The sequence below is a fragment of the Aulonocara sp. 'chitande type north' Nkhata Bay genome, linkage group LG4 (assembly GCF_057382095.1).
Source record: "Aulonocara sp. 'chitande type north' Nkhata Bay isolate Kocher_YH1m ecotype deep benthic linkage group LG4, A_spYH_male_GT1.1, whole genome shotgun sequence".
NCBI classification, from domain to species: domain Eukaryota; kingdom Metazoa; phylum Chordata; class Actinopteri; order Cichliformes; family Cichlidae; genus Aulonocara; species Aulonocara sp. 'chitande type north' Nkhata Bay.
Genome location: NC_141347.1, coordinates 35,690,668 through 35,711,017, shown reverse-complemented (window position 1 = coordinate 35,711,017; position 20,350 = coordinate 35,690,668). Strand labels below are relative to the sequence as shown.

The 20,350-nt window shown below is 44.1% G+C and overlaps 1 protein-coding gene across 3 annotated transcripts; it reads left to right on the top strand.

The window, feature by feature from the left end:
* Positions 1 to 304: 304 nt before the first annotated feature.
* Positions 305 to 20,129, top strand: crlf3 (cytokine receptor-like factor 3). Of its 3 annotated transcripts, none has more exons than XM_086290169.1 (9): positions 305 to 464; positions 10,360 to 10,488; positions 13,802 to 14,009; positions 14,155 to 14,242; positions 14,329 to 14,506; positions 15,194 to 15,422; positions 16,064 to 16,202; positions 16,324 to 16,436; positions 17,671 to 20,129. In XM_086290169.1, the coding sequence occupies exons 2-9, from the start codon at positions 10,372 to 10,374 to the stop codon at positions 17,934 to 17,936; spliced, it is 1,338 nt and encodes a 445-aa protein (XP_086146295.1). In that variant the 5' UTR covers positions 305 to 464; positions 10,360 to 10,371; the 3' UTR covers positions 17,937 to 20,129. The 3 variants fall into 3 exon arrangements, with proteins under 3 accessions (XP_086146295.1, XP_086146296.1, XP_086146294.1); XM_086290170.1 differs by having other exon boundaries at positions 323 to 464; positions 10,363 to 10,488; XM_086290168.1 differs by lacking the exon at positions 305 to 464 and adding an exon at positions 10,109 to 10,127.
* The last annotated feature ends 221 nt before the right edge of the window (positions 20,130 to 20,350 follow it).

Below are 20,350 nucleotides of genomic sequence, written 5' to 3'. Positions count from 1 at the left end.
ATATACGATAATATATATATATATATATATATATATATATATATATATATATATATATATATATATATATATATATATATATATATGACATTTTAATGTAGGAAAAGGCTAAATTGTATACATAACTATTTAGAAAATATACAGTTTATTTATTGATGTATTTAGTCAGTTTAGTTTTGGCCTAAGGGGCATTCCATACTAAGTCGGTCGCTTAACTTCCATCAGTTCCACTTCGATTAGAAGGTTAGTCTGATTAGGGTGGGGAAAAGAGAGAATATCTTACTCCTATTGGTTGATTGTCTTGTCGTTCGAAGCGACTTCCTCTGTGATTGGCTGCTGCCCTTAAAGCCTCGGAAGTGTCATTTTTGGACTTGAGTGAAAACTTGGGCATATCGGTGTGGCGGCGGCTTCGAGCTGATTCATAACTCTCGGGAAGAAATGGCCACCAGAAAGCACTAAAACAGGTACGGCTGGGGTTTTTACCGCCGCATGTTAAGAAGGGCTGTTGATTTAGTCGATGTGTCGGTTGTCTTGTTGTCGTGATTAATGTGTGTGTTGTGTTTGTTCTCTCAAGCGTGCTCCGATTTCATTGTCTTTTTTCCACAACAAGCAAGCTTCAACTTTTTCTCAGGTTTCCGACCTTATTCTGAGAAGCTGACGACAAACTAGTCTCAACACCAACTCGTGTATATCTACTCTTTGTCGTCCCTCTTCATCACCTCTTTATTACCAGTTTACGCCTCATACTTTACAACTTTCTCGGCAGTTGGTCGAACGCTCTCCTCATCCTCTTAAATTCAGCCTGACAAGCAGCACGAAGCATCCATTAAGTTTGGGTTTTCATGGAAAAAGTTGCTACCTGCTAAAAATATTCCATGCCGATTTGTTTTTAACACGTTGTAAATCTTTTCAAAGTAAATAATATTTTACTATGATTGATCGTTTTTGCTGCCACTCGCGTAAACTTGGAAAACTGGTGATTTTCTAACGGAGTTCGGCTCAACCCGACTTTAAAAGACATCCCAGGACCAAAAATGTGAGAAATTATGCGGCGTGACTTACCTTATTAAACATTTTATGTATTCTTGATTTTTTAAAGACGACAAGAGCAGCTCTATATTTTCAATTCTTCTGTCATTATCGTATTATCGCCGTCCTCTTTCACTTACACGAACAGCACGTACTGTCCTTTAGGTTAGACTTTCAGTCAAGAGTGTTATTACTTTTAAATAGTTTTCATGCCGAATTATTTTAAACAACTTATTTATAATAAAAAACAATGTACTGTTTTGTTATGACTTATTATTGTTTGCCGACACCAGCACAAACTTAAAAATGGGAGTTTTTCCAGCAGAGTTCGGCTCAACTCAACTGTTGGAGCTCCAGAGCATGAGAAACCACGCAGAGTGAGCTATGCAGTCACACATTTTATGCATTCTCGAGCACTTTTAAAAAGACTGGAGAAGCCCCTGCAGTTGGTGGTGGGCGGGAGTTTATCTAGAAAATAACTGCAAAATACGGAAGTAACAGAAGCGAGCCACGACATGTCTGATGCCTCCTGCGCTGTTAATAATAATAATAGCGTGGGTTTGCACTTGAGTGCCTGTCATAGCTTTCCTGTTGCATGTGCAGCTTGCTCAGAGGAGCTGCCTCAGGCCTCTTTAGGGACCTTCTAGCTGGGCTTTATCAACTTTACATTCAAATCCACACATTTTGGGGCATTTAAATGCAACACTGAGGTTGATTTTAATATATATTCAGAACACTTTTGATGTAGAGGATATGTTTGTGCCTTCTGACATGCAATGTGTCATCTTTATTGTTTTTATTGTTGGCATACCGTATTTTAACCTCTTAGCATCCAAACATTTTATTGACTCTTCACCCAAATGAGACTTCATTTGAAAGGTTGCATCTTCTAGTTTCTTCTTGGAAACTTGTGCTTGTTTAGCATGAAGCTAAAATCCGAACTAAGGTCATGAAAAATGACCTATTTACAGCCTCAACAGCTTAATTTCCCGTTCACGAAACAGTATGTAGTACACAGTACACACTATAACCATCGTGATACAAATTCAGTGTTTTCTTTCTCCGTCTAGGGCAGCATTAGATAAGTGTTTACAGCCCTGCTCCCTGATGTGTATTGAAGCAAAGACTGTTGCACAAGTAGAGCATGAGTGGAGATGCACATTTTAGGATGTCTCAACAATGCACAAAAAGTTGTTGTGGGTAAGGCGGAAGTATTCCTTGTGGAGGAAATCTTGTATAATAATGAGAAAAAGTGAGAAACACCCTGCGTCTGTGGCTAAAATACTTGTGCTTAGACAGTAAAACAGCTTAATAGTCCAAAAATTCACAAGAGATTGACTCAACTGTCATGTGTGGCAAAGAGAAGCATGCCTTTGTTGATTGGATAATTGCATACCCAACTTGTAGTTAGAGCTTGTTTATAAAAGCTGAACTATAAGGCCTATTTTTGACACACTGTAGGCTTCATTTAATTACACACAGATCTTAAAAAGCATTGATTTTTGACTGCTAAAGTGTCACAGGAGCCCCGCTGCAGCACACATATATTTGTGAGACTGTAAACGGTGTGGGGGAGCTTGAAAGCAGGACAGCGGGTCATGGCTCCATGCAGGTTGACCTAAATATCCCAGAGACACAGACGGCTGAACTCTTTAGAGAATAAATAAAAAGTAGGAGGAGAAATTCCTGTTCATTTGTTTCTATCCACACCCGTGTCATCTAAACAGAGAGGGAAACCAAGTCGACCTGGCTGAGCGCTCAGAGAGAGGGATTATAAGCCACAGGATTACAGAGACAGAGGGAGAGAGGGCCTGCACCCCTCTCTTTGAAGGATGTAAAACAATGTCTGGGCTGTTAAAGGAGCGTGAGAGTCGAGGAGCAGTGTTAGCAGTGGGCGCTGTTTAAGTCAAAGTGACTGCATGCCTGCATACTTATTTGCATTCATGTGTATAAATATATATATACTGGGGTTTTGTTTGGAGGCATGACACTGGATCTCTGGTCGGTTGTCTGTCTGTGCATCAACAGAAAACGTCCTGTTTAGTTTGATTCAGGTGATTGGTATGGCAGGACTGTGCGAAAATCTTGAGCCACCCCTAATTTCTTTGTTTTATTTCAAATGAGCCAGATTTTAGTGTAATAGTTTTTTGAAGTGCTCGTCAAAAGTTCTCCAGCTCTCTGAAGGTCTTTCAAAGTTCTTCACTGGCTGTGTTTTCACTCATTTTCAGTCCAGTCCTTGTACCTGACCATTTTCACAGGTTTACTGGTTTTAAACACTGACCTATTAACCATTCGGATATAAAAAGTACGCAGCTGAAGGGAGAACCAGTGTTGTGTCTACACAGCAAAGATCCATCTTCAAATTGTATCTTTGCATTTTGTTACTAGCAGCCTGTCACAAAAGCACAGCCTGTTCTCATTTCTTTAGATGAATGTATTAAAAATGCTAAAGGTAAAAGTTTGACAGGAATAACAGCAGCAAAGTGATTCCCAAAGAGAGCTATTAGCCAAAAACTTGGCATATTTTGGCATGTTGTGCAGTGTATCCTTAAAACTGAACAAGTGGAGGACAAAAAATATCTACAGCAGATGAACAGCATGTGAAAGTCATTAAGAAACGAGAAAAAGGAAAAGAGCAAAGAGAGATGCATCTGTACCGTCAGCTGATCCATCTACTGCTCACTGAAGCCTCATCAGAGATGGTCTCAGTGGAAGGGCGGCTGTTGAGACGCCATTCTTACGAAGGGAAACAGAAAGAAAAGGCTGACGTATAAAAATTACACAAGAACTGGACTGAAAATCAGCAAAACAGGTGTTACAGACGAATCTGGATTTGAAATGTCTCGTTCTAATCATGTCCAGTGTTTATGGACGAAGTCAGCAGAGAGCTACAGCAGTGAGTCTGCAGCCGTCTGGAAAACATGGCGGAGGCTCTGCCATTGTTGGGAGCTGCATTTCAGCACGTGCTGTTGGACATCCCGTTTTGTTCCACCATGCTGTACCATCTGGAAATCCTCTGAATGCAATGATCTCAAACACACTGCCAATGCAGTAAAAACGTACCTGGATAGAAAAACACACAAACAGCATCAGTCATGGATCAGACCGGACCTCAACGTGACTGAAGCAGCGTGGGATCGTCCTGACAGAGAGCAGAAACATCCAGAGAGCTTTGAATGTCCTTCAAGAATCTGGAGAACAGATACTTAAATCACAGAAAGCTGCCTGAGAGTTCAGGCTGTGCTGAAAAATACCAAATGCATTTATTTGGTAAATGTTTTCTCTTACACACTGTGTTTCTATGCATGATTGCACGTTTCGATACATCGCTGCACCTTTTTCTTATTTTCCTCGGAGCACTAAGGGGTGGCTCAAGACTTTTGCACAGTAGCAAAACTCCACTGAAGTAATTTTAACTTTAGTTTTTGAGGGTTTTTTTAAATCACACTGGAGTTTACAGTATAAATTATTCGACTTATCTCCAAGTTTCACTTTAATCACCAGGACTCATTAGCAGGGGTTAAAGGTTAAAAAAGCATTTGCTGTGCTGGATTTCTTGTATAGATTATGCCTTTCCTCCATAACCTGCAGCAGCGGACCACATGTGACACTTTGCATACTGTATGTGGCGGGAGCGTGATGCATTTTAGTAACTTCCTCTTTAGATGCTTTAAAGGAAGCGTGGCCGACCGCAGCAGGTAGCGGCATTACTTTCAGCTTTGAGAAGGACTTGGCTCAGACTTAACGCACCTGCTTCACATAGAGACAAAACTCGCGATCCAGCGCGTCACTGAATGTTGCCGAAGCATCGGAAGGTACATGAAGGTCCAAGCCAGATATTCTGTAGCATGAAGATCATTTAATCCAGCGTTTTTGTGATATATTTCATTGTTCTATGTCAACAAAAAGATATTTTTTCCAACATTGCCTTCACCAAAATAGATTCAGAACTGGAGTATTTATACTCCTCCGAGACCTCCTTCCAGGGTCCTAAATTCACTCAACAAGCACCAAATGTAGGTGAATATTAGCCCCAAAGCAGTGGTGTAAAAGCTGTGCTCAGAGGAGTTATTATCATGCAAAAAAGACTCTAAATATATAATTTCTTACTATATATAATGAGTCATTTTTAATGTTTTTTTTTATTTTGTTATCTCACATTCACCCCAAAAATAAAGAAGAATACAAAGAAACCTTTAAATGTGGTTTTAAATACAAGCACAGGAACTATCAGATCACATGAGTTTAAAGGATTAGGTATGAATGTTTGTCGGGTAAACATTGAGAGAAAATAAACACCACAATTTCTGGGAAACCTGTGAAATAAACAGATTAATCGATGAGATAAAGGATCGGTTTTAAACGTGTAACCTGTCAGCGGACACCTCTGACAGGAAGACGTTGAAGGCTGGTGGTAATTCACCTCACCTTCACTTTCATTCTGTCTACAGAGATTTCCGTGCTGCTTTTATCCCCTTTGTGAGGACACAAAGTTGCTGCTTCTCTCAGAGGTTTGTGGCTGAATTTGGTATTTGTTTTATGGTATTAATTTTCAAACTTACATTAAAATAATTATTAAAGTGGAGGCTGTTACAGTACTTTGACATTACACTGCTCATGTTCACTTATCTCAGAGTACTTTGAATAATTGAACTCAGGTGATGCTTTCCATCATGCAGGTAAGATTAGATATGTTCCTGTGACTAATGTCTTGTCTGTTCGTGGGCTTTGAGTGTCCAGATCCATCCAATAAGAGTCCAGCTACGCTCCTGCAGCTGATTGGTGCTCCTAGGAAAAATCCAGGAAAAAAAACCACATTACATAAAAGTTAAAAAAGGATTTGCATGCTACTGGGAGAAAGAAGTATTTGATCCCCTACAACCCAGCAGGAATAACTGCTTCTCCTGTTCGCAACTCGGTGTGTGTTCAAAGCTTACCTGTCCACAGAAAATGTTCCAGCCTCTCCAGCAAGGTTGGGAAAGACCAACATGCAAAGGCTGTCAGGGGAAAATGGACGGCCCATCAGGAAGACGCTGATAAAAAGACTATCAGTCACCATCGGTCTGGAGCTCCGTGCAAGATCTTTGCTTGTGGGGTGAGGATGATCATGAGAAAGGTGGAAGATCAGCCCAAAATCACACGGGAGGAGCTCATTATCAAACTGAAGGCAGTCGGGACCACGGTCACCAAGAACACCGCTGATAGCACACTGCAGTGCACTGAAATCTTGCAGGTCCCCCTGCTCAAGAGTGCGCATGTACAGGCACGTCGTAAGTTTGCCACTGAACGTCTAAAGCATCAACTCGACCCGCCATGTTTGGCGTAATAGATATGCTGAGCATGACCAAAAGAACACCATCCCCAGTCGAGCACAGAGGTGGAGACGTTATGCTTTGGGGCTGTTTTTTAGGGCTACTGGATGACTTCATCGCATTGAGGGGCCAGTGCATGGGGCCGTTTCCATAATATCTTTGTACTGGTCTTCAAGCATGACAGTAACCCAAAACATAGACAAGTGGCCTAGCCAGACCTCAGTCCAGTCTGAAAATTTGCGGAGTGAGCTGAAGCTTTGAGAAGAAGAAACCCAAAAGATTACAGAGTTTCTGCAAAGAGGAGTGGGTGTAAATGTGTGCAAACGTCTTACACTAATCAGGGTTTCTTCACCAAGCACTAAGTCATGTTTGTCTTATTTTACTCAGTGACATGCAAATCAAGTGAGGTGGAAGTGATGAAACGATTATTTCCAACGCTGTATCCTGAACATAAAACGAAGCAGCACAGAGCTGAGAGCACAGCTAAATAAAGAAGTAGGGCTGCTCGATTATGGCAAAAATGATAATCACGATTATTTTCACTGAAATTGAGATCACGATTATTTGACGATATTTATTTAACCCTTTAAGACCTACTATAGAACCAAGTCCACCAGAGCTTATATTATTTTTTTTACATGCTGTAGTGCCATTTGTAGGAGCATTTCAAGTTGCTATACATCAATACAACTGTTATAGCCCATATTTTAATAATATGTATGCATTAAGTGCATAGTAATTACATAAATTGCAAAAAAGTGCAATAAACTACAAAAAAAATTGAAAATCGCTTTTGTTTTGTTTACATATATTTCTACTTGGAGAAATTTAAGAGGTTTATCCCTCAAAACTTTAAATACAATAAAGTTGCAAAAAATAGTTTACAACAACAGGAAATTTATTTTGAGTGTCTTCATAGTTTTATTTTGGAGATACAGCAATTTTTATATACTGCAGGAAAAACAAAAAACAATCCTATGATGCAAATTTGCAAAGAAAACAGCAGGTGCATCATTTCACTGTGGGAAGTGTTACGAACAGCTGATAGGAACGGCAAAGCGTGTTTCTGGAATATTATGTTTTTGTTCCTGCAAGCGCTTTTTATGCAATTTTTGCAAAGCTATATGTGGAACGAAACCGTGACCGAGGACAAGCTGATGGCATCAGATGTAAGTACAACTCCTCCGGTTTCATATGCAAAACAAATTATTGCGATAGCTTACACGGTTCAGGTTCTACAGGGATTTAAAAATAGTTACGCAAAACGGAGCGTGCTGCTCTGACCGGCTTTAAAGGGTTAACAATGACTTTAGAAAAATAATATAAAATAGTGTGCAACACCACTGAAGTTTTTTTTTTAAACTCTCTTTTCAACCAACGGCAGTCACTCTCCAAATAACTTCTGCTTAGCTTTCCGAGCTTCCCTCGGGTCCTCTTAATCAGCGGTCTCCAACCTTTTTTGCGCCACGGACCGGTTTATGCCCGACAATATTTTCACGGACCGGCCTTTAAGGTGTCGCGGATAAATGAGGGAGGGGCTAATAATCGGCTCAGTCATTTTTAATGATCGTTGAAAGCCCAGATCGTAATCGTGATTAAAATTCGATTAATTGAGCAGCCCTATAAAGAAGAAGCTAAAATATGCAGACTTCTTGTAAAGCTTTGTGCCAAAGCCTTTACTCTACTACATTTTGAAGCCTTGGTTACTTGTGAGAGCTTGATCCACATTGTGTCAGTAAATCAGGAATATTTCCAGTGCATGTTGGCCAGACCTGCTGTGTGATCTCCTCTTTTGGTGGAAGAAGAGGCTCTGCTGGCCTCGTTACGAGGTAACCTCCAACTTCTGCTGGGATGCTTTGCAGCTGGGATGAGAATCGGCACCTCAAGGTCCGAGGCCAGATTAGGGTGGATTTAAAACTAGTTGCTGCCTCATGTGGAGAATTTCAAGTATCTCTGGGTTTTTGTCATGGTGAGAGGGAGGCTGGAGCAGGTTGATTAGTGATGTAGACCCTTTAACAGCCTGTTGTGCTAAAGAAAGAACTGAGAGTGAAGCTGTTGGTTTAACTGTCAATCTACATTCCTCATCTGTGGCCACGAGCTATGGGTCTGAAGGAATAAGATCATAGATGAAAGAGGCAGAAATGAGACATCTGGGTTCTGCTTTAGACAGAGAGTGAAGACATCAGAGTAGAGCTTAGAAAGAAAGTGACTGGATTTCTTTAATTCCCGTGAATTTCACCTCTGATCCGAGAAGCTTCTCCAGTTCTGAAACCAAATCCAGGTGGAGAGTCCCAGGAATTTAAACCTTAGTGGGGGTTTTCCTTTATCTTGTCATTTGATGAGAGGTGAAACATCCTCACAAAACTTAAAGGAGTCCAGTCAGTTTCTTTCCAAGCTCCTAAGACTACCATGACCCGGATGACTGAGACCCTACACTGACATATCAGAGTGGAGCTGCTCCTCCAAACTGAAAGGAGCCAGCTGAGATGCCTCCTGGGCCCCTCCTAGCTGAGGTGTTTCAGGAATGTCCAGCTGGGAGAAGGCTCTGGAGTGGACCCAGGACACTCTGGAGTGATCTCTGCTGGTTTGGGAACGCTTCGAGGAAAGCATCGATTCACACGATTCCTCTCGGATTCGAGTCCAATGAATAAACTAAATGACTCAAAGTGAAGTGAACGGTTTAGCCGTGAGGGAACTGGATTTTTAGGGAGGATAAAGTTAAAATAAATAAAATCCAGAATACCATAATAATGTTTTTATTTGGATGTTCTAGGTTTAATAGTCTGTGGATGCTAAAACTGTAGCTTCCTTTAAACGATCGACAAAAACGAGGTCCACAAAAATCATTTGAGGGCTAAAAAATGTCTAAAAATTAAACTTGCTGCTTTAAAACACTAAAGAGCTCAGGGACCCTCCAGCCTTGATTACTCTGATAAACCTGAGTGTCTGCTGTTGTAAAAGTGGTCTTAGAGGTCATTTGGCTCCCGGTGCAGAGACGTGAAGACGGACAGAGCTGCAGTTTTAAAACTAGACGAACTCCATGCTATCAGTTTTCCAGTCGTTGCTTTTGACATTAAAATGAAGCCAAAATCAGTAACAAAGCATTATGTTACTGATGTTTGATAATCATATTAAGGTCACAGGAAGAGGCTCATTAAAGCGTGTTTATGATCATTGTGGGGTTTTATTTTCGTAGTTATGTGAGGCCGGTGGACCACACTGAGCATTGTACGTAAAGGTCGTGAAGAATGTGGTCCCACGCCGCTGCAATGAAACCAGAAGTCCTGTGTTTTCGCCGTGTCGTAAAGCGGCTGGTACTGCGGCTGGCTGGCAGCAGAGGAAGTGGTTTACTTGTTTTCTCATTTCCTCTGTCACTGAAAATGCTCAACGCACTTGGTTGACTTGTAGTTTTTCTAGCAGAAGATCGAGTCTTACTCTGTTATTGGTTATTAGCCACAGCAGCGCCTCTGCAGAGGTGAATTATGAAGAACGCTGTGGGCCGTTTGTCCAATGAGACGTCTGCATCGATGAGTCACGACCAGCTACAGGACACGCTGGTGTCCGCTCAGTCACTCTGAGTCACTCGCTTTGTGCCGTAAACAGTTAATTCAATGCAAAGGTGCCTTAAGCCTGTGTCCTTTCTAATGGCCAGCAGGGGGCGACTCCTGTGGTCTGAATGTAGAGAAACCTGAAACACTTTACAGCCAGGTTATGGTCCCAGTCTTTAGTTTGCAGGCTTTGTGATACAACTCGATGTTCATGTTGTAAATTATGGTCACACTCGAGGTAAAACAGAAGATGAAGCAGGGCATTCGGGACACCGTGTGCCTCTCAGGGACAACACGTTTCTGTTTTGTCTGTGATTTAAAAACAACATGATTACTGAGGCCTGATTCTGTTTGCTGGAGTCATTTTTCAGCCTCTGTCATCTGTGCAAATACATCTTCTAAGTGCTTAGTTTCAGGTTACGCTGCGTTCTGGGTGTGTTTAGTAAGTATCCCTCCCTCGTGTGTGACAGCAGGCCGGGAGGATGTCTGTGGAGGTGGACGTGTTGCTGCAGGAGGCGAAGGAAAGCATCGAGGCGGCGCAGAACTACCGCAGCGAACTCCAGCAGCGCCTGCATGGCCTCAACCAGGCCCGTAAACAGGTACTGCATCCTGATTTGTGATCTGTTGTGAAGCTCAGGCCTCGTGTTTCCCTCCTCCTGTGATGCGCTTCACTCCCTCAGTGCTTTCTTTGTCGGTTTCACTGCACCCGCTCACTCTGAAAGACTCGTGCAGGCCCAGGCGGTGTGATTTGTCTTCGCTCCTGACTCAGAAGAATCCCGGGAGAGTAAATTCTCCCCCCTCCCTCCCTCTCTGCTATCTCTTCCTTCCCCCTGCTGTCTAGTTTTACCCCTCCAGCTGCTCGCAGTAAACAATGCTGCTGTTTCCTGTCGCTGTGGACGGACAGCGATCCTTAGAGGAGAGATTAAAAAAGGAGAGCGGGAGAGAAACGAGGCAGATTTTGGTCCAAGAACATAAAATATGGGATTGTTGTTTTTTCATTCAGAATAAGCAGCAACTGCAGTTCCTCTAATCTCCACAGGGGGCTCCAACAGTGAGTTGGTCTGGTTAAAATGACGGACATAGACGTGTGCACATGGTGGTATAAAAATGGGTATCTATAGATTATTGAGGGGAAGGCATAGAGTTGGCGGGGGAGGTTATTTTACCATAAAGACCATCTTCCAATGAAAATGGAGCGACAGAAAAGCTGAGGGACGAGAGCGCCGACTAACCAGGACAGGATGGCAGCCATTAAATTCAAAATATACCTAAAAATGCCGCCACCAGGGGGCAGTAGTGGATGATTCTGGGTTCAAACATCTCTTCTTTTAGTGATTCTTAATTGGCTGTAGGTGTGGGTGTGAGAGTGTGTCGCGTCTCTCTGATTGGATGTGTTTAGCTGTACCCCGCCTCTCTGGCAGCGAGGACAGGCTCCAGCCCTGTGCAGCTGATAATCACCTACACTGTTCAGGGTTATATTTGAAGTTGACCCCACCCCCCTTTCAGCCTAAGCTTGTTAGGTTACTTACACATAAAGTGGCTAAAAACACTAATAAAGAAGTTAAAAAGGAGATTTCCTGGTAAGCAGATAAGGATAAGCAGAAGGGGATGGATGGAAGGAACTGTAAGTGCTTTTATTGCAAACTAAATGTTCAGAAGTCGCTGACGCTCTGATGACTTGATGGCACGGCTGAGCTGCTCCCGTAGGTGTAATATGTAGGTGACCTGGGGCATAATCATGTATTCCTTTGCTCCACGAGCGACTTCCAGTTGGTAAATCTGCCTTTTTTTTCCAGTTTTTATCTTTCTCTGACATGATCTCTATCAGAGGGTTGCTGCTGGTGCTGCTGTCTGTGATCCGGTTACTTTGAATTCCTGTCTGCCTTTCCATCAGTATTTTGTCTCCTGCAAGAGTCGCCACGCTAACTGAATCAGTGCGGTCCAGAGCACATAATGTATCACAAAGCAAACCTGAGCCCCTCCAGCTGATCCACACACACGTACAGTTTGCCTCATCCAGAGAAACAATCTGCAGACTTATTAGACTTGTTAGTAAAATTCGATGTGGGATGTGTTTCATTTGTTTTGTTAGTGCAGCTGAGACTCCCTCCACCTCCCTCAGCTGTTCCATCGAACGTTATCCTGGATCGAGATGTGCTTTCTTTTCTTTCCCATGACCCCCCGATTTCCCACAGAGGGAGACGGCTCCCCACCAGATTATAGTCCAGGAAACAACACACACACACACACACACACACACACACACACACACACACACACACACACACACACACACACACACACACACACACACACACACACACACACACACAGAGCGAATAAGGGATACCAAAGTGTGTGTTTGAGATCTGAGACAATGCTATCACTGCAGCATCTCTCTTCTTGTAAGAGGAAAACTATTTCTGTCCTGCCTCGTGTTTGGATCATATCTTTAGTCTTATTTTACTTTTCAAATCCCAAAATATTGATAATTGCTCATCTGTGTCCAGCTGATAATCCTCAGGATATGATGCCTCTGCTGGAGAACTGCTCACACACACAAAAAGATCCGAGTGTACTCTGGCAGAGCGGCTTTCCGTCGTCATACAGTCCCTGCTTTATCAGTGCAGCAGTTGTCAATCAGCCTTCCGTTTCCTGCCGTCGCTCTCCGTGTACTCATTGTGAAATCTCACTCTGTGTGTTCTGCAAAGAGGAACTGAAACATGACCTCCGCCGCTGCAGATGACGAGTAAGTCAGCTTCCTGATGAGCTGCTGGTGTGTGCAGACGGTCCGCACCGCCTCTGTGTGAGGTGTAACCTGTCATAGCGCTAACTGCGGCGTAACTGTGGCTGGTCATTCAATGAAACTCTATCGGTTCCTCCCAAACGAAACCCCAGAATCAACCGACTGTGTTTTTAATGTATAATAACTTCAGTACGTGTGATGAAGCCCTGCAGAACTTTACCTTTATACTCTGAATGTTTCCTGATTTATAAGCGCTTAAAGTACAACCCCACAACAGCTGGGACGCTGTGTGCACCGTAAATAAATACAGAAGGTGATGATTTGTGCATCTCAGCACAGACTGTGGGTCTCTGTGGCTGCTGGAGACGGGCAAAGTAAACGTTTCTACAACCAACTCAATATAATCTCATCAAAAGGCTCTGAGATGAGGCAGGTACCCGTGATCTTCAGGCACTCAGGCAGCGCTGCATTAAAAACAGGCACGATTCTGGGATGGAAACGAGTGCACGGGCTCAAAAACACTTCCAGAAATCACCGTCTGTGCGACCTTTCACCGGATGAGCTCATCTGGAGCTTCACGAACCCACAACAGGACAAAGAAGAGCCAGGACTGCTGAGCAGCGACAATCCTCCATCAGGCATTTGTCTCCCAACAGTGCAGCAGCTGCTCAGCTCACAGATGTTTACAGATGTTGAAGGAGAGAAGATGCTCCTCAGTGGGAAACACGACCCCGACCCGACTTTTAGAAACGTGTTTTCACATCAGATTCCAGATGAACTCATTTTTTTCCTTGATGGTCTTGAGACTGAGCGCTCAGACGACACTGGCAGGTCGAAATTTGGTACTTTTGAATTTGCATTATTATTGTTGTTATTTTTCAGCTTATGTTACAATTAGTGTGCTGACGATCTGCCACACTGCCTTTAAATGTTATATTTTCCCTTCACGCAGCCCCTTTATGTTTATTTCAGAGCTCACTCTTTGGCTAAAATCTGTTCAGGAGCTGAAACGAGCAAAGACAAAAGAAAACACAAAACAGCAACAATTAGCACCAATAAAGCTAACGAGGAGACGTCTGATGACAGAAACACTCGGTTATGTCGTTCTCTCTCGGAGTCGCGTCCTCACCTGTTTTTACCTTCTTCCTCTTTGATTGGTGGCTCAGATTCGAGGCAGCTCGGGTCAGGCCCGCGAGACCCTCCGGAAGCACTTTGCCGAGCTGCAGGCGGCGGCTACTCGACTGCTGGCGGAGCGGCTGGCTAACCTCCTGACCGAGGTCGACACCATCGAGGCCGACAGCATCAAGCCGTTGGACGACTGTCAGAGCCTGATCGAGCACGGCGTGGGCCAGGCCGACGAGCTGCTGAGAGAGGGTGGGTCGCACAAACGCTGCCACGAACACAGCTGCAAACTATTATTTTCAAGAAGGAGAGACGATGATTTACAGCCACCACAGTTTTCACAATTATTCAGAGCAAAAGCAAGCCCAGAAAGATGATCCATGCTTATTCTCTGCAGGAGAAGCAGCTCTGCGATGTGGTCTTGGAGAAAAGGAGGACAAACTGGGCAGCTTCACGAAGAAGGCCATGCACATCCAGCTGGACAGGTGATACGGGCGAAGGTGTTTCGCTGCAGGTGTTTAAAGGAAAAAGTTAATCAGCTGCTGTTTAGAACTGTGTGCGTGTTTTCCAGCCTGCCAGAGGTTCCAGCGTTGGTGGACGTGCCGTGTGTCTCAGCCCAGTTTGATGACTCCCTGCTGAGCCTGCTGAGGGACCGGGTGGCTCGCCACGGCGCCGTCTCCTCCCACCCGCCCGTCCAGATAGAGGAGCTGCAGGAGAGACCAGGCAGCATCCTGGTTCGCTGGTGTAAGGTCAGCAGGGGTAAACGGGACACACACGGTGCTTTTCCAGGTGAAGAGACTGAGCAGGAAGCTTGTTGGAGTTTGCAGAGCGTAACAAAAGACCTTATCAAGCCCACGATCTGAGATAATGCTGAGCCTATTGTTTAAAGTCCCATCGCACCACACAGAGGTGGGTAGGAAGATCCAGTCAGCTTTCAAAATAAAAGTTCCCAGGCAGGCTGCTCACTCGCTCTGTAAAACGCTCGTAGTGGTGTGACTTTTAATGTTGTGGACGAAAACCAGACTACTCGACTCAAACAGTGAAAGTTAAGGTCGGTGTAATGAGGAGGTTAAACTGCCAGTGTAATTAAGGGCTCTTTGAACTTACTACTGACATTTCTTGATCATAAATGGACTTCAGAAGTTCAGAGAAGTCCTTTAAGTTTGAGTTTTCACAGCATTTAAACTTCACCTGAGTGTCAGCCTCTGCAGTGAAGTCTTCTCTGCACCAAAATCCTTCGAGCACGTCTGTTTGTATGGATAAAATCATGAAGTTAATTTAGTCTCTGGTGGAAACACACGTGTTCCTTTAAGTTTGTGCCGAGGAATCGCAGCTCAAATATGGACATTTGTTGTTACAATGTAAAACTTGGTGAAATGAGGAAGTACATTATTCTGCATCTTAATTAAAACTGGACATTATCGTTGGTGCTTCAGGTGGACGAGGACTTCGCGGCTGCAGATTATCGGCTGCAGTACCGGCGCTCCGGCAGTGGGGGAAGCCAGTATGAGGACGCCTACATCGGGCGGGAATCGGAGTTCCTGGTTCTCCACTTGGACCCTCACACGGATTATTTGTTCAGGGTCTGCGCCCGCGGGGAGGGTCGCACCGAGTGGAGCCCCTGGAGCATCCCGCAGACGGGCTACACCACGCTGGCACCGCACGGTAGGTGGAGACATCCGAGAGAGGGAAACCCTGTAGCAGCAAACGGTGAAGTTCACTCGTGTCTGAGTTACTAAAGCAAATCAAAGACCTGCATCTCTTCCCAAAAGCCTTCCAGGCTTTTAAGCCACTAAAATCAGATGCTCCAGTAAGAAACAGAGATTTCACCTCCTGTTGGCTACAGATAACTTTAAAGCAATAATATTATTACTCTATCGTCCTTCAAGGACCTCTGTCTCGTGTTTGTGACCTTTCTCTAAAATATTTGCCAGTTTTCATTCTGTTTTTAACTCTCAGACCCTTTAACGCCTCCCGGGTTGCAGCTGAAATAACAGAGCTGTGAATGCAGTCGCGTTGGTAATTGTTTGCAGGAACCGTGACATCATCACAGGCCTGTAAGCATTTATGTGCGCAGGACTCGCTGCAGCCTTCTCATGCAGTCACTAGCCAATCAGTGCACCTCTAACAGGAAGGCAGCATCTAATGGAAACATCAGCATGACCTCTGTGTTTCTGTACTATCAGCAGAGACCGTCTCTGTCTCCACTGCAGTATGGAGCCGTGTTAATATATAGAAACCTGAAAGTTTAAACTGAAGCAGATCAGGTCCGCTAACGAACGCTGTGTGTTTGTTTTATCTTCCAGAGTGGCGTTCAGGGACCGAGGGCTACATCCTGAGCAGCAGGAAGAACATCGCTTTGCGCAATGACTCCTCCCAATCGCGCTGCCCTGTCCTCTACTCCAAAGCGCCCACCTACTTCTGCGGCCAGACGCTCACGTTCAAGTACGCCCACAACAAAGCTTTAAAGATGGAGATCTTTCCATTTCTCTCCTGGACGTCACGTACAGATCATATGTAAATCCACAGTTAGATGCTAACGGCGTGTTTTTGTGTGTCTGTGCAGGATCTCTGCAGCGGGTCAGATGGATCGGAGGGACAGTCTGGGCGTGTGCATAGACAGCGAGAGTGAGGAGGAGTCACTACAGCGGGACCAGGCTGTCTGCATTTCCACCAATGGTATGCCGCCTCAGATAGACTTGAAAAACTCAGCTTGTACAGGGCGAGTCTGCGTGGCTCACAGCTGAGGATTCGAGCCTGAAAGTCGTTAGTCTCCTTGAAAATGTTTGTTTTTTGGCAGATAAGAAAGGCTCTCACCCCCAGCCGGTTTCTTCCTGTTAAAGGGGAGTTTTTCCTTCCCACAGTCGCCAAGTGCTTTCTCAAAGGGGGTCGTTTGATTGTTGGGATTTCTCTGTATTAATCCAAGCACCTTGAGGCGACTGCAGTTGTGAATCGGTGAAATACAAACAAAACTGAATTACACCAGAGACAATAGTGCACTTGTCAGGGACTATTTTCAGTGGCGGATTCATTTCTAATGGGTCCTTTTCAAAGACTGTAAATAAATGATGAGGCCAGTGCAAATTGTTCTTGTTTAGACACATTTAAACACAATGTTTAAAGTCGAGGCTTTAAAATGGGAGGAGTCACTATCAGATGGCGGATCCACAGGGTCTAACCACCACGCTACTGTTTTCCTACAGCGGCACTTTAAGCTTCATTGAAGTATAAAAACAGGCTGCAGACTGTTTAGATTCCATTATTCCAAAAACTGCTCTTGAAGTCTCTAATTTCTGTTGATCAGATCTGAAAAGTCATTTCCTTCAAGTTCTGATGCTCTGATACTTTGAAAGGTTGCTCTTGATGAGGCTTTCTGTGTGGACGCCATGTTTTAGATCAATGGTTTCCCTCCTGGTGGGAGATGGAGCCATTATAGGGATTAGATTTCCGGGCAGGATTGTGAGTATGGACCATAATTTAATTTATTCCCAGTTATGGGATGTATAATGTTTGAAGCCACTCACTGAAAGGTGGAGCCAAAATTAAATTAAAAAGAACCCCACCAGATGTCGAAGAAGAAGAACTGGTGATGCTGCAAAGATGAAGAAACAGTCTGGAGACGAGTTTCAGGCAAATCAACTCAGACTGTTTCTGTGGTGCTGACGTGTTGATGCAGAAGCAAAGAGCAGAGCATCGTCGGAGACGAGGAGACAAAGAGACTTAAAGCAAAATCACCGAAGCTGAAAACAGGAGAGTGGAAAAACCTCCTGAAGTGTAGAATTCCTCTGTGGGAAGCATTTAAACGAGATGCTTGAAAATTAAACTTCAAACTTCAATTTAACTAAAGTTCAGCTTCGATTCTTTTTTATGATAAATAACAAATGTTGAATTCTCTCAAACTTCTTCTCCTCAGGTGCCGTTTTCGTCAACGGGAAAGAGATGACCAACCAGCTGCCTGCTGTCACCGTTGGCTCCGCCGTCACCTTTGACATGGAGGTGGTGAGCCTGTTCCCCATCAGCAACAACAACACGAGCGAGGGCGGCAACTTCAAGCTGAGGGTGACGATCGGCTCGGGGAACCGCGAGGTGGTGTTCGATTGGCTGGTGGACCAGCCGGTGGACTGCCTCTTCTTCGGCTGCTCCTTCGTCCACTCCGGCTGGAAGGTGCTCGTGTTTTAAGACGCCAGCTCCTCTGGCGTCCCAGTCCAAACATTTCTGCTCCTCTTTTTTTCACCTCACACACACAAAAAAGCCGCTCGCACGTCTGTTGGGTTGAAGCTCAAACAGGAGCCTTTCTCTTCTGGAGTTTCCTCGCTGGAGCGAGTTTTCAACCGGCGGCGTCTGCCGACGTTTCCTTCTGCTTGTCACAAACTGCAGCTCCTGTCTTCGGCTCGGTTCTGCAGTGACGGTTTCTGCTGTTTGTAATCGAGGCCGTGGACAGAGTTTCAGTCTGAGGACTAACTGTCCCCTCTCCTGCAGTCCTCTCACTTTCTGAGTAACACTGATTGAGCTCAGCCGTCCTCCATCTGCACATTTACCCAGTGAGGTCTCATGTGTTCACACCAAATGGAGGGTGAACCACTTTGCAGCCGCTCAGAACCCCACAGCATTCACCCTGATATCACGTTACATGGTTTACCCTTCACTTTTAGAAACCTCGTCCTGCATTTCTGAGTGGCAGCCATGACCTCTGCAAAGCCTTTGTTTGATGTGGACGCACTATTAAGTCATCAGAGATAATGAGAAGTAGCTCGAGCCCCTAACCCTGAGGTTTGGACATGATTAAAAGGACTGTGTCGTTTTTGGCGTTTGACTTCTGAGAAAATCGCATAATTTCATAGCACAGGGTTACTATGGTTACTACAGGTTAGGGTTACTTGGACTTCACGGGTTATAGAGGAGGATAAAACCAAAACCAGTAAAAGTCCTGAGGAATCAGATTTTATCCATAAACCGCCACGTGGCGTTTGGGAACAGCAACCCACACACATGTCGGCATCATATAAAAATGGCTCGTTCAGAATGCTCTGACCAATCGGATCCTTCAGGGCTGCAGCACAGAAATATCTGAGGTGAAGCGCTCCATTTCAGGACCTTTACATGTTAGCCTGCGGTTAGAGTCCTGCATGAAATCAGACGTCTACAGTGGCTGAAAGTGATGATTATCAGGGCTAAAAAAGTGCCACGAGCTGCAGTTCCTCCAACGTCCACTAGTTGTCTCCAAAAGTCCCCATAGACTCCCATGTTAAAAATGTGCAACTTTAAAGCGGAAATAAACATGTTTACAGCCTGATACAGACGCTGTTTTGGTCTCAGTGCACAATTTTTCCTTCATAACATTTTTTTGAACTCATTTAGATTTTGTTGAGGCTTAAAAACTGACACACAGCAGGCTGTAAACACGTCTTTCTGCTGTACAGATGGGAGTCTATGGGGACTTTTGATTTGATCTTGACTCTAACCTCGGTCACCTATGTGACCTGGATCAACATGTAGAAATCCAAAATGTGACGCTGAGGCTTTAAAATGAAATCTGAATCATGCGTCCCAATTTCACAGCTGATGACTGATTTCTGGCTGACAGGTGGCGCTCTGAGCGTTTCATTCTGTTTTTGCTTTTTTATTTTTTTTAGTTACATGGTTACTTTTAAGCTTGCTGACAGTATTTAAAGCAGGAGGAGGGCGTCAAACGGCAAATGATCCGTTATCATTTCTTTCAGTAGCGAACCGGCAGCCATTTTAACAAAACAGTCAACTAAACGGAGTAAAGTCTGTGGTAATGTACAGGAAGTTTCCCCATGGTTTTTCCTGCCCTGCCAATTTTTTTCATGCTCATGTTTGCACTCTGGTGGAGCAGAGGGCCTGATGTGGTTTAAAAATGTCTTCAGATGTCTTAACATTGCGAGTTTTCCTGCGTAGCTTTTTGTTTTTACATACGTGTTCTGCACACACACTGTCATAGGATTTATCTGCTGCAACTGCTCACTTGTCTTGCTTTTATTACACGTCTGGACACATTTCAGCCGCCTGGCGTAATCTGTTATCAGCTGATACAAAGACAGGCCGGGACAGCTTGTTGCTCACAGATGTTCTCCTGTTTTTCTGAAGAACTGAGCACAGTGTTTCGTGTTTTTAGAGAACTGTGGGACTCTGGATTTGGTCCAGTTGATGGTACAAAAGTCCGGAAACCAGCAACCTCAAAAAACCCTTTTATTTTATTTTTCGTCTGAAGGTGGAGGAAACAAACCTGTTTGTGTCAAAGTCACATCAGTGACACCTGCTGGTCAAACCTTTGTATTGCATGTGTGTTCACTGCTGGTCTCTTCACATTGTGTTCAATAAAGATCATCATGTGATTCTCAGTTTTAAAAATATGATGTATTGGCTTATTAATGACATCAATGCAAGTTTAATTTGCCTGTTTAAGGGGCAAATGTATTCTAATCTGTGCTGCCCCCAGTGGTCACGACAGGAACCACAACATCAGTTTGTTAAACCTCTATAAAGACGTCTGTGCATCTTCACCGTCTTGAGTGGATGACAGCTGTTCATGAAGATGTTTCACCTCATGTGGGGAGTCACTAAGGTCACAT

What these genes read in the sequence shown, in the direction of transcription:
- crlf3 (XM_086290168.1), top strand. An exon ending in CACCACGCTGGCACCGCACG is followed by an intron (nt 15,423 to 16,063) that starts GTAGGTGGAGAC and finishes TTTATCTTCCAG; the next exon opens with AGTGGCGTTCAGGGACCGAG. An exon ending in TGTCTGCATTTCCACCAATG is followed by an intron (nt 16,437 to 17,670) that starts GTATGCCGCCTC and finishes TCTTCTCCTCAG; the next exon opens with GTGCCGTTTTCGTCAACGGG.